This window comes from Embiotoca jacksoni, unplaced genomic scaffold (genome assembly GCF_022577435.1).
Source record: "Embiotoca jacksoni isolate LCO1_2020_lvr unplaced genomic scaffold, fEmbJac1.0.p SCAF_15, whole genome shotgun sequence".
Lineage (NCBI taxonomy): Eukaryota > Metazoa > Chordata > Actinopteri > Embiotocidae > Embiotoca > Embiotoca jacksoni.
In genome coordinates this window covers 12243776-12258149 of record NW_027185285.1, presented here as the reverse complement: position 1 = coordinate 12258149, position 14374 = coordinate 12243776, and the positions used below count along the sequence as shown (strand labels likewise).

Genomic DNA, 14374 nt, shown 5'->3' with positions numbered 1-14374 from the left:
CATCTCCTGACACGGGCAGGAGCAGAAGCTGTGAATTTATGTTAATCCCATTTAACAAGGCCTGCAGAGCATTGCAATAAAGCAATGCTGCTGCCATCAGTGCTTTTTAAAGAACTTTCCTCTAACTTTATTAAGGGAGTCGTCCCTTTTCGACGCCTCGCTGGCTACAATGATAGACAGGCACAGACAGAGCCGGGTGTATTTTAAGGCAAACATGTCAGAAAAGAGGCTTTTCGTTCTTATTTCTTGTGTCATCTGTTACTGTGTCTCATCTGTTTGTCTGTCCAACTTGTCTGTCTCTCTCATAGACCGTGGAGCATGGCTTCCCCCATCAGCCCAGCGCTTTGGCCTTTGACCCCAAGCTGCAGCTCATGGCCATCGGCACAAAGTCAGGAGCCATCAAAATGTATCCTTTGTCATCGGTGAGCTTCATCAGTCTCAATAAGCCTGAGCAATAAACAGAATTTTTGAAATGAGCAACTTCATGAATCTTTTATCAATCTTAAGTTTTTCCGACTAATATCACAGTTTTTAGCGAATATGCTGTCAAAGTTTAGTCTGCTTCCGGCCTACAGCCTCAAAGAGGTTATCCTGTGTTAAGCAAGACAAATCAGAAGTGAGCTACCCCAAGAAAAAGAAAGAGATACTGACGCAGTTTGTTGTTATTGAACCAGCTATCGTTTTAGTCATCCAGGCCAAACCTCAAATGATCAAAGAAAACCTTTGATAGCGTACAGAAGTGTTTTTCTTCCACTGCTGTCAGTTTGCATCTTTTGAGGCGTTTCTCTGTTTCTCTCCATCAGTTCTGCAGTGCGGTTACAGCGCTGCCTTCAGCTGTAGGTTTGTAGCAGGAGTCAGTGTTGATCTTTTGATTTCATGTTTTGTAGCGTCTGATTTTGTCTGTTGTGCAGCTTGTGGGATGGAAACTAGTCAGTCTCTAAAATGCTGTTGTTGTGATTTTAAAAAGCCAAATCTCGACAAGGACCGGACTATTTACTGCTTTTTAAAGCTAATTGAGCTATAAGTAATGTTCTTCACGTTGTGGTCTTTTTCTTAAGCCACACTGTTGTCTTTCTGGGTCTGATGGTGCCTCTTAGTGTTTTCTGAATGTTGAGACAATCCTAAGCAGTCTTGGTGGTAGGAGATCTGTTTATATAACATCAGTTCGATGGAGCAGTGCGCTGCTCTGTGTGCTTTCTCTGTGGGAAGATGCACAGTCTGCACCACTGAAGTGAAGAGGACCGATCTGTCATTGTGTACTAAACTGACATTATTAGATAGCTGGCTGTTCATTTCACTGGGCTTTATTTTTAGATTTGTGGCCGTCATTACTAAACCCATTTTTCCCACACAAGCTAAATCTGGTTTCATTTCTTAGAGAGGAGTCTAGTTTTGGAAGTAGCATAAGTGACCGAGCAAGTTCGAAACAATCCCCCAATTTTACTATCATTATTTTAAGAGCAATTAAAGGCAAACATTAAAGTTATTACCCAGATTGCCCTATCCTGAATGGTTACATTTTTCAGTGTTGTAAACACAGATATTCTAAAAAAATTGACATTTGACTTGGACTTGGTCAAAATAATTCACAGTGCAGTTGGTTAGAAAATATGATCAATCAATCAATCAAATTAATTTGTATAGCACATTTTAAAACACAAGAAAGATTGCCCAAAGTGCTGGGGGGGTGGTTTGTTGACCACCTGTGACATCATTGCTTTCATCATTGTGACATCTTGGATTTTGGAGGTTTCCCCACATCCCTGATTCACTGCAGTTAAGTCAGTGAGTAAAGTGTTATCAGCCAATTAGATAAGTGGACAGAATTATGAAAATGACACCAAGACGAAACAACATCATAACATCATTTAGACGCTGTTCAGCTGATGATTGTATCCCCGGAGGCCCAGAATATTGGAGATGTGTCTCTCAGTGTGCGGTCAGGGGGAATCTATCCTCCAGCAGTGGAAGTGCAAGGTTCAGCTGGAACTCTTGAGTGAAGCTGTATTGGAAATAAGTACTGCCTTGGCTGGTGAGATGCATTGCAACAAAACCACAGGGTGTCAATTGTGTCAGAAATTCCAGCAACTTGGAGGATCATGCGCCGTCCACACGACTCGGTGACACGTCGTGGATGTCTGCTATCTCCCTGTGGTGGCCAACTCTGTCATGATGACAGCGATTACAGCTTCCAGTTGTAGTCTGACGGCGTGTTATTGTAGGTGGGGTTGCTTTTCTCTATCGGCCGAGCAGGTGAGCTTTAGTTCATCCAAAGATAAAGCAAAAACTTGGATATTTTAAAGCACGTTAAAATTTTCCACCGCTCCCCTCACATGTTTCAGGTTTGTCTCGCGTGCTTCCTTTGACTGTCAGACCTGCAGTGGAGAGCATGTAACAAGATTCATCACCACAAACATGCCAGTGTTTGGATCTAAATATATGTTCATAGCAGCTCAACATGGTTCTTTAGCCAGTTTGTACACATTTAAGTGTGTGTGTGTGTGTGCGTGCGTGCGTGCGTGCGTGCGTGCGTGCGTGCGTGCGTGCGTGCGTGCGTGCGTGCGTGCGTGCGTGCGTGCGTGCGTGCGTGCGTGTGTGTGTGTGTTAGATTGGAGAATCAACTCTTTGAGATGCAGCGTTCAGAGAGGAAGGGGGAGAGAGAGGGAGACTGGTGGTACCAGGCACTTGCACCCCAGAGAGATGGATAGAGGGAGAGATGGAGATAAACAGAGGCAGTGAAGATGAGGGAGTGTGAGGCAGACAGAGGGGGAGGCAAGATCACTCCACTAGACGGCTACAACTACTTGAACAAAATGTCAGATGCCTTAAAACTCACTCGTCTCCCTTTATTTTTAACAAGGTACCAGCTGGAATTACTGGAAAGTCAGCATGTATATCCATAGTGAATATCTTAAAAATTTACAAAACATTTTGGAGAAATATAAGCGAATACAGAGCTTCACATATTACCAGTGGTGCTCAACGTGTGGCTCAGAACCCCTCAAAGGGTCCTGAGGTAATCAAAGAGTTGAGAAAGGAACTTTTAAAGAACAAATCATGAGTGTTAAATGAAAGTAAAGTAAATGTTTTTTAGGTTTTGGACAGCAGCAAAACGAGACATTTGATGATGTTAAGGTGCGAAAGTATAATTTGATGCATCACTGTTTACTGATGCTTTTTACGACCAAATTATATTGTAATTATTGACCAAGAATATAGTTAACTGGACATTGCTTGGTATTAAAGGATGAAAACTGTTGGGAACAGTTGCATTTGTTCACATTTTAATGCATATCAGATTTGTGGTGGAAACCATTTTCAGTTTGGTTTTGCTCTGAAAAAAGCAAGCCAATATTGTCACTGATTTGTTTACGTGCTTGTTTTGTCTGACCAACAGTCCAAAACCCCAAATATTCACTTTCAGTTAGTTGCTACATAACAGATAATAAATCCTCTTCAACCGGGGAGTCGGTGAGAATGAGGTAAATGATTAATCCATTATCAAAATAATGTATAATTATTTTTCTGTTAATAAGATAATCGTCTCTGCTCTGACGTCAGGGCTTTAGTGTTTGTGATGTTCAGGTGAAAAGATCAAACATGATGGTATTATTGTGTGTGTGTGTGTGTGTGTCCACATTCCTGGATAATCTGACAGACTCGCTGACTTTGATTTGACCCGGCTCTGCTTGCCAGCATACCTGCCCGTGCTGTGGTGCACACTTCCAGCCTGAAGTGCCAGATGTGCGGCTCGACTCGCTCTCACCGATGAACACCGTACGGAGAGTGTGGAGTCAGGCGGGAGGACCAAAACGTTTATTGACTCGGTTACAATGGAGGAGTGGAAAATTGTGAAATTTGTGGGACATGTGTAGTTTGAACTTCTGGTCTGTATCTTGGCGTGACTTCTCCTCTCCTCTTGTTCACATGTACTCGTGTTCAAGTTTCTCACTTGCTCTTTCCTTTTCTCCTCGTCTCTCTCACGGTGTTTATAAAGGCAGAGTCATATTACGCCCTGAGAGTTTCTGCTCCGACCACAGACTGGGGTTCAGAAGAGGGAAGGGGACAATGTGCTGTGGAGGCTTTGTGTGTGTGTCTGTGTGTGTCGACGGAAATCATGTGTGGGGGTGCTGGGGCGATCTTGAGGAGTGTGTGTGAGTGTGTGTGTGAGTGTCCGTCCGTCCGTCCTGTCGTGGAATGCATGTTGCGCTGCCCTGGGTTAACCCTCCCTGAGTGTGTGTGAGCGCGTGCGTCTGTGCAGATTGGGTGAGTAAGAGCTTTGTTGCTGAGTCTACTCTTAATAAAGGGAGCTTTTGAAATGGTTTCCAAGACAACCAGTGCAGTTGCCTGGGATAAGAAGTGCTTGCAGAGACTGGAGGGTTTTAAAAGTCTACAGCTCAGCACATCAGATACCAAAGTTTGTTGGTAAAAATGCATCAGTTCGGGGTAAAAAGGTCAGAAATTCCTGCCTACAGTCTTACAGCTCCTCCTTGTAACTTATTCACCTAAAGAGGTGAGACAACTGCAGGCTGTGATTTTATCTGGTGAATCTAGTACGTGATGAATCACTGAAACTTGACCGCAAAGCTTCAGTATCGGCGACGGCCAAAGGACGAGCTAATATTTACAGACACAAACACGTGGCAGAGCTTTGATCTGTGTTTGTGGGTGTGCTCCAGCTGACATCTTGCCCTCTGTCTGTCTGACATCCTGTTGGTCACACACACACACACACACACACACACACACACACACACACACACACACACACACACACACACACACACTGTTTTGTACTGATTCATTGACTCTCAACTCCAACATGAATCTCTTGACTGAAGCGTTGTTGTCTTTATGTTTGCATTCTTACAGATTTAAGTGGTAGTTCAAAAGGGTCACACTCATTATGGTCCAGCATAGTTAGCTAACGCCACAGGATTGCAGTTTGATTTTGGACATTCTCGGGAAGTCTGTGCTTTCACACCATGAGTCACTTTTGGAATGTGGCACTGCGGACAAGCACTAAACTGAACGATGCATGGACAGAAATTATTCTTTCCATTTCCTTAAAGGGAGGTTTCACCACTTTTTATGTGGATGGTCAATCAGTGTTGATGGTTAATATCGTGAATTGAAGCAGTAGGCTCTTCAGTGTGTGCTGTTGACAGAGAAATCTGAGTTTTTCTGAGTTTTCCTGCTGACAGCTGTGCTCACAGTGTCTAAAATTTACCAGGATGCATTGCGTACAAGCTACTGATGTCTAACCCCCAAATCTTTTGTCAAGTCTCTCCCCGTGTTGCACCCACAAAAACACAATAAGCTGCCAGACGATATTGTCTGCAGAGAGCAAAAGATTGGGAAGGAGGTGATTATTTATCAGGAAGCTTCAAATGCTGATCATACAATGTGATGTTAGCAGCACATGTTGAGAAAAGTGCTTGTCTACCGTTGCTGTGTATCACCACCCCAGTCTACTGTGCCGCCCAGGCAAGGTGTTAGGTGACATGAGTACTCACTGTAGTCGTCGGTTTGCTCCACCCTAAATGTTTTAGTTATTTATTCTTGTTTATCTTCAGTATCCTGAAGAAAGTCACCAGCCCACCTCTGTCTAAGTGAGCGTAGTAACACACACCACCAGTCCTGTTTGCTCTCAGCAGCTCAGTTTCTGGATAGTCCTCGTTTATATCCTCTTACACAGCTAATGCAACTGCAGCACCGGCCTCTCTCTGATGCATTTCTTCAGCTGTATACTCTGGCTGAATAAATATAGCTGAATATCTGATCCAGCCAAAACACTGTAAAATGTGTCCTCATCCATAACATCTTCTGTGCTCATTTATGAAAAAATATTAAATTTCCGTTGCTGGAAATGTAGCTATTTGCTGCACAATAAAAAAAAAAAACCAACAACAACAAGGTTTTGTTTTATTTTTTAAAGTGGCATCTTGGAGCACTTCACCCAAACAGCTGAATCAACCTGCAGTTCTTCTGTCCTACAACTACGTTACTGTCCATGTCAAATGATGGCAGGTTCTGCAGCTGCTTCCCAGTGATTCAGACAACATTACAACAAACTGTTGTTGTTTTTCACACTAGATCCCAAATTCAAATAGACAAATGAGGTTAACGATTGCTCAATTTCTCCTTTTAATTTCTTCAGATGGTGACCCCAGTTGACTGTGACAGCTGCTTCAGTTTAATGTGAAGGACTCATCTAGTTGTTTATCTTCAAAGTCAACAAATTCTTGTAGTTTGTGGTGAAAGCAGTAAATGTGCTTGTTGGTGCCACTCATTTATTTCTCCTCCAGTTGTACTGCAGCTTTTCCAGCCATATTCCCATCAACAGTCTTCAGCTCTCAATTTGTACCGAGTCACATTAATTTGTGTTTTACTGCAAAGACTGTCATTTGCTGTAAAAATACTACAAAATATCCCACATTATGTAACCTGCACTATTTTTTGTGGTTGGGTAAATCAGTGTTCAGTGGTACAGTTCATATGAAGTCTTTGATCTGAAGTTAGGCTGATTCACGCTCTAACACCTCCTCCTCCTCGCGCCCACACGCTGCCTACTCTCTGCTCACTTTGTCATATAAAGTCTTCTTTCTCTCGTTCCACACTATTTCTACTCCTTCGCTCTCCATTTCTCTCACTTCTTATCTTTGTTTTGTGTCTCTGTCTGTGTCTGTCTATGCCTTTCTGTTTGTCTCTGTGTCACTTGGTCCCCTGGCTTCAACTTCCTCCTCATTGATATTCCTCAAGAATGACAGGACCTTTAAAATCCCCCTCCCCCCTCCCTCCTACTTCCCCACCCTCCTCGCGCCTCATTCACTGTCTTTGGTCTGTGCCGACGTCCTCATCCCAGCACAGATGAATCCACACACACGCACACGCACGCACACACACACGCACACTCGCCTAGTTGGCAACAAGTTGGAGGGGTCTTTCTGTCGGCATCAAGGCTGTGTGGTCTCACCAAGTTGGACCGAGTGGACGGGGTGTTGAAAAGGAGAGTTGAGGCGTGAAAACGAAAACATTCATCTGAACTGACAAATCAAAGTTGTCGATTGCAGAGAGGTTGAAAGAGCCATGATGGTGACTGAATTAAAGTGAGGACAAAAAGTGTAGAGCTTACGGCAACGTCATGGCAGTGTCACTGAAAATATTTAGCATCGTAAGGAGTGAATTCAGTTATTATCAATATTTTTTTTGTCTTTGACTCGGATAAACATGAGTCTTCTTTCATCAGTCCCTGAGACTATACATAGTTACAGCTAAGGTTTGTGCCTAATGCTCAATACTGCATGCATACATACTTACAATTACTGGAAGTGAAATCATTCCCTATTTACTACATGGTGCACTGCATTTACCATCCAGCATTTGGGCTGTCTGAATTGTGTGTATTGAAATGTATCCACCTAAAAAAAGTTGTGTCCGTGGCAGGGACACTATTTGTTGCAAACAACCCCCTCAGTGCCATATTTATTATGTCTTCCATTGTGTTGGCATGCTAACATTTGGTCATCAAGTAGTGTTCAAACTGAAATAGTGCGATGACACTGCATGTGTGCAAGTGTTGCCGACACATTTCACTCAGAAGTGTCACTTTCATGTTGGCACCTTTGGAATAGTCGGGGGATCAATAGGAAGTCAGTATGATTCATCGTCAGGGCAACATGAATGTCTGTACAAAATGAAAACCATATTTGACACTCCATCCTGTACTTCCCCGTCCAGTCTGGACCAAAGGGAACTGACCAATATTGTGATCCTTGGAAGCCTTTCATGTAAACTTAAGAAAAACGTACATTTGTTGTCAAAACGCTCCCACGAGTAATTACCAGATTGAACAGATCTGACCTATATGTAAATTGTAACTCACAGGACATCAAATGGCCCGTAAACATCCTGCACAGCTCCACATGGTCCGGGTTGTGGCTTGTGCCAGATTCTGTTAAAACATGATCTCTCAGACTGGGACCAGAACCTCCACTTTTCTGTTGCTATCGAGAGCAGTCAATCGATTTTCTGAAATTCTTAAACATTTACATTTTGTCCTTTGGTATTTCCTATTGACATTACTCATAACAGTAGATGGTTTCTAGTAGCTTGAGCTACGGTTAGTGTTATTTTCTTCAAGGAGAGCAGTGAAACAGCAGTGCTCGGTTCTCCCCTGTTAGTTACGTTACAGTTGCTTCGTTCTGTTGTTCCAGCTATCGGAGTCATTTCAGTTCATCCTCTGAGGACAATGAATACTCGTAGTGTTTTAGAAAATCTGGTGCTATGTTGTAGGGTTTTATTTGGGACTTGACAGTCGTGTATAGCCCCTCCTTCAGTGTACACTGAGGGGGTAGCACAGTGAGGGGAGTGTGGGAGGTGGAGAGGTACTAGCTGAGGGGAAAGGATGCAAATGAGACGGATTGTTTCTCTAGTGGGCGGGTGGAGTTGTTTGGCTTGTCTTATTGTAGACGGCCTGTTTGCCAGACGTCTGTAGAGTTTGGGATTGTGTGTGTGTGTGTGTGTGTGTGTGTGTGTGTGTGTGTGTGTGTTGCTATGTGTGCAGGGAGGAAAGGGAGTTGGCGAAAATGCTCGTGGATGATGCCGTCAGAAGACCAGTAGAAAACTTGCTTGAAGTCTGACTGTGAAACTTTCTTTTTTAATTTCTTTGTAATCTTTATTTGACCTTGTCTTTGAGCCTAGACGTTCTTTCTGTGTGTGTCAACTTTGTACATTCATCCTTGGCTCTAGTGATCCGTCCTTCCTTCCTGTCCGTCCCTATCTTCTATCACATTTGTGTGTGTTTGAGGGTGTGTTGGCTGTTGCCTGTGTGCCCGCATGGAGGACAATGCCTTCTGTTTGTCTGTATTCAGACCGTGAAATCGCTTTATCCTTGCTAACGCTCTCTCTCTGCATCAGCGGGCAATTGCACTTGCGTGTGTGTGTGTGTGTGTGTGTGTGTGTGTGTGTGTGTGAAGAAGAGACAGTGATTCAGTGATTATGAGTTACTGTAGGCCTCCATTGTGTACATTTCAGGACCCTCTGGGGAGCAGTGCAGCAAATCTTTGCATGTTTTTCACAGAACATGCAGATCAGCACTGCTAAACCCGTCTGTCATTCAACAAGTAACTCAGAGACTTAAGTCGCTCATGTTGAATCTTTTTTTCTGACATCTAAGACCAGTTATACACAGCCTTGATTGTGACCTTTTGTCACTTCTCCCATGAGTTTCTATCATTTTATTACTACTTATTATTTTCATTTTTAAACTGGATTGCGGAGGCCCTTGAGTCACTGCTTTAAGTCAGTGATTCCATCTCTTTATCTGATATTGAGCTGATTATTTCTAGCCTTTGTTATTACGGTACTATGTATGTCTCTGTGTGAACTGTGGAAGGTTTCAATGGACCTGCCAAAGCATCCTGGGAATTTTACAACGGTTCCTCTCCTCCTCCTCCTCCTCCAATTTCCCCTTTTAAAGCCGCATATCTTAAATTTGAGCTTATCTTGATGCTGATATCTTTTTTGAAATGGCTGATTCATCACTCCTTGTTGTTATCAGGAAAATGTTAATGGAAGGATTTTCCAGTTTCCTCATGCCAATGAGTTGGTTCATGACCAATTCTATTAGCCGTACTTGCAGACCAGATTTTTGTTGTATTTTGTAATGTTCCCTGTCCCCAGAGGATGGATTATGTTTTATTGTGCCCCTCCTGTTCTTCCTAATTATCACTGATCCAACATCAAGCCATACATTTAAGAAAAAAAGAAATCACAATATAATGGGCAGTTTATTAGGTCTAAAATCTGCTGAGCACATTCATGCTCCCCAGAGGATGAAACATGTTAATGGAGGTAATGGTGAACACAGCACTTTTATATAGTGTACATTTTTTGAGTATTAACTTTAATCTACTCCTCGCTGATCAGTTTATCCCTGCTTTCACCGCTTTGTCATTTTTCTTGATGGAAATGACTTCCTCTCCATGACCTTCATTATGAAGCCAGGGAATATAAGATTGCCTGTTGGTGTTAAGGTAATGGAGCTATGGTTTGTCAGAAAAATGTGGATTAAGAGCCAGATAAGTACTTTGAAGTATGATGACAAAGCGAAGCTGAGCAGATATAAACTACAATATTAAAAGAGAACTCGGCTGCCACACCCTTCACAATGGTTTTTCCTTTTATGCTACTATGAGGTTGACATTTGTCTCAACAGTTTAATTGTCCAGTACTTTGTTTTATGATCAACCACTTGAAAAACAAATCACATTCCCATCAGTCCCGGCGTCGCTTGGTGTTTTGTGCTAATTGACAAATGCTTTTATGTTAACTCACTAAACTAAGATGGTGAACATGGGAAACGTTACACCTGGATGTTGGCATTGTCATTGTATGCCTGTTAGCATTCTCTTAGCTTTTAGCCAGTACATCACAGAGGAGCCAGAATGATTTTAGGCTCTTAGTCATATTTCTTTTATTTGACAATTTTTCTGTGGTTGCTTTGAGCCTCTCGCCTTCTTTTAATGTGTTAATGCTCGGAAAATTCCTGTGAATGCCCGTCCTTTTTCTTTGTCAGTCAGTGTTGTGGTTAATTAAATTTCACTGTAGACTGGAAGGCTTTGAATGTTTGCATGTATTGCAGCAGGGTCGAGGGAGGAAGGGTGACACATTTACACACTCATCTGCCTACTGCTATTGAGGACTTGTAATATTGGCCAATAGGCAGATCCCTTGGGGGAGGGAGCTTAATTCAGGCCTGCACACAAACTTTTAATGAGGTTAGAGCAACAGGGACTCAAAACTACAGCTGTCCTTCGTGAGAAGGTGATGACATCATCACCGGGAATCCCTGTACCAGCTGTCCTCTTGACACTCCAGGACCAGGAAGTGTATGTGGTGTGTTTCTGATCTGGGAATCATGTGCCACAGTTGAGCTTTTATGGTTTTCTTAATGGTAATACAAAAAAAAAATCTCTGCTTCACTTTACCACTGCTCTCCTGACTGTCAGGCATTTTTATTTGGGGTTGTGTGGAGAGACAAAGTTTGAAATTGGAGCTGGTAGTGGCATGCTTCCTGTCAGAGGTGCTACAGACCAGCCAAGTGTCAAGGCTCCGACAGTCCTAAATAGTCATTAGTGGTCTTATTTTTTCTCCACGCGTTGACAGCTTCCTTTGCACCCTCTTTCTTTTTGCATAGCCAGCCTTTACGTGTGAGGGATGCCGTATGGATTTGTGATGAATGAGATGTGCTGCTGTACATCTGTTTTTACACAGCCGTGATTTTATTCACTAATTTCGCTGTCAGGTTTCTCACTTCGTCTTTGAAGCACAGCATAACTGTTGAAATTTTTCCCCCTGTCTATTGACTCTTGGTCTTACTTCATAACATCTGCTGCAGTTTCCGCTGAGTTTTTGGACCGTCCTTTGTACATTGTGTCATCGTGCTTCGAGTTAGACACTAAAATGGATTCCAGTCCTGTACAAGACTGCAGTCAGCAGTTAGTTAGCTTAGCTTAGCCTAGCTTAGCCTTGCATATAGGCAGGAAACAGCCAGCTTAGCTATGTCTGAAATCTGCTCACTTTCTAAAGGGCTAAACAACTAGTTGGGTTTTTCGCCGGGGCTTTGAACCAGGCTATTTTATTTTTGGGCAAAACTCCTCCATGCATCTTATCATTTTAACACTTTAGTTTTTGTTCAGAACATATTGAGATGTAACGGACCACTTGGTGAGCTTTTAGACTGCTGACTGTCAGATTTTGTTAAGTTTGGACAGAGCTAGACTTGCCTCTGTTTTTCAGTCTTTATGCTAATGTAGAGCCATATATTGATATTCTATTGTATCATAATATCAGACTAGCTATAGTCTTTTGGATGCTGTTATATTGTGTTATGACATAATTGTTGTCCTGCTTTTAAAGGCTGCATTACAGTAAAGTGATGTCCTTTTCTGAACTCACCACTCTGTTCTAGTGGTTATATGTTTTGCCTTTACCCTCTAAGTCATTATGTCAACATTACTGGTGATTATTCAACAAAACTCTTATTATGCAAATATTTTGTAAAAGCACACTTACAATATTGTTGCAATATCAATATTGAGGTATTTGGTTAAAATGATTGTGATATTTGATTTTGTACTTGTCGCCCAGTGTAACGCTAAGGTAAGACAGTGGTGTCGATCTTTTCGTTATTCTCTGCAAGCGAGCAAATAATGGTACTTTCCTAAATGTGGAACTACTCTTTTTAAGGAGTACTGGATATTTTTTTTGTGGTTTGCTTCATTCAACTCAGTGCTTTGTTTTGCTCTCTCTGCCTCTCTCTTTATCTGGACTGGCAGTTCATGACCAATAAATAAATGCGCCTCTCACACCTCCACCTCCAGCTGTCTGAGGCATGTGTTATTGCAGTGAATAAAACACAGGGACAGGAAGTGACAACACTCAGGAATGTCAGTATAACGGTCAGCTCAGCCTCCAGAGGATCAGCATCTGGGAGGTGCTGTGTAAAGAGGGATTTAAGATTGGCGAAGAAAGAGGAGCGCACCCTTGTTTCTCCTCTCCAGCCTGATGGAGGGGAGATGGAAGAAGAGTGTTTCCAGAAACAAGAGGAGGGAATTTACAGCTAAGTAGGGAGATGCTGGAGGACCCTCATGGGCCCTCCTTTCTTTGACCAGACAGCTGCGATAACGCAGAGGAAAATCAGGGCTAAACATTGTGGAATGGAGATGAAGGAATATCTCCTACGTCCCTAAAAAAAATAAATCATTGAGTCAATTCTTCCTGGGAATAAAAAAGGAGAAAGACTCGGTGGAGAAAAAAATATGAATAAGAATGAGACAATTAGGAAAACGAATGAATGTAGTAACAGTATTTATCTTTTCTTTATCTCAGGTTAAACAGAGAATAGATAAAAACAATAGCTTGAATTCAGAGAAGCAGCTCCGTACACAGTCATATACAAATATGAGAAGTCCCCACATTTCCTCTTATTTTTTCTGCATTTTTAATCCACATTCCGACAGGCTTATGTAAGCAGTGTGCTCAAGTGTGTCAGTATTGCTCCCAAGCGTGTGTGTGTGTGCGTGCGTGCGCGCATACATACATACATACATACATGCATACATACATACATACACACATACACACATACATACATACATATTTAGCTTCCAGCGGGTGTGTGTTAACTCTCAATTTAGCGCAGTTGTGTATATGCTGTCACACTTCTGGAGAATAGTCTTTAGTTTATCAGCTCGGCTTCATTTACTGGGCTAACAAAGAGAGGGCTGTGAAGATTGCTGCTGATTATATACACACACACACACACACACACACACACACACACACATGTACACAGTGGTGGTTTTAGGCATCTGCGTCATCTGGTACTGGTAATTGCTATGAGCTTTGTTATAGTGTTGTAATTTCTCCCCTATTATTACACCTAACCAGTATGTGTCTTCTAGTTTACAGCTCAGGATTATAGCACTGTCCACACAGTCACATTTTAATATGTTTCTACTTCTCTAGTCCTCACTGCCAGCGTGTGTGTGTGTGTGTGTTTGTTTTTACATGTGTTTGTGTGTGTTTCATGATGAAGCTGAGCCGCGTCCAACGTGTTGTCATGCTTTCTACATAATGTAACATTGCTGTACAAACTGTGTTATACAGCATTAACTATCAGGAGAAGATGGGAAGCTGTGATGTTGTGCTTTCTGTAAATGCTCCTCTACGAACCCTTTGACCCCCGACACAACTAAATATATCTGCAGTCTGGTGTAACCAAGCTGTTCTGTACCAGTCGTTTATATTTTTTAACCATGACGTCAGTTTGATTGCTCACGCTGGCATTGGTGGAGCCATGGTCGGCAAAGAGGTGCAACATGACAGTTGAAGAAAGAGAATGAGCAGGATGAAGGAGAATGATGTTTGAAGAGGAAGGGTTAAACTTGACTGATGCAGTGTGTCGCAGTTGGATTTGTGAGAGTGTTGGATAGTGGAGCTGGTGGATATACACAAACTTATGTAGTGACGGAAAGAGAGATTTTAATTACAGTAAATACCCTTAAACATCTCAAATGTTTTTTAGTTTTTTTTCTGGTGGTGTGGTATACTTGGACCACGTTAATCAGGTGTTGAGTTATAATGGGTTCTCGCTCAGCTCCAGGTTTCCTTGAAAGTTCCTGCAAATCTCGTTTTCCCTACATGCACCTGTTTTTATGCATTTTAAAAGACACACATTTACGAACAACGCTCCTTTTGTACAACCGAGACATCTTTCCTGCATGAAATTGGTTACACCCACTTGATTAATGTCAACAGTAAATAGCACACACTGCTGTGTTTGTTCCTGCTGTGTGGCTGTCTCTTG

General features: G+C 42.3%; 1 protein-coding gene across 2 annotated transcripts in view; it reads left to right on the top strand.

Annotated features, from left to right (window-relative positions):
* Positions 1 to 14374, top strand: part of llgl1 (LLGL scribble cell polarity complex component 1) — a 35938-nt gene that overhangs the window by 3273 nt on the left and 18291 nt on the right. For both annotated transcript variants that reach the window (XM_069149672.1, XM_069149671.1), the window contains exon 2: positions 309 to 406. In XM_069149672.1, coding sequence (XP_069005773.1) covers positions 309 to 406 — 98 coding nt within the window. The remainder of the gene's footprint in view (positions 1 to 308; positions 407 to 14374) is intronic.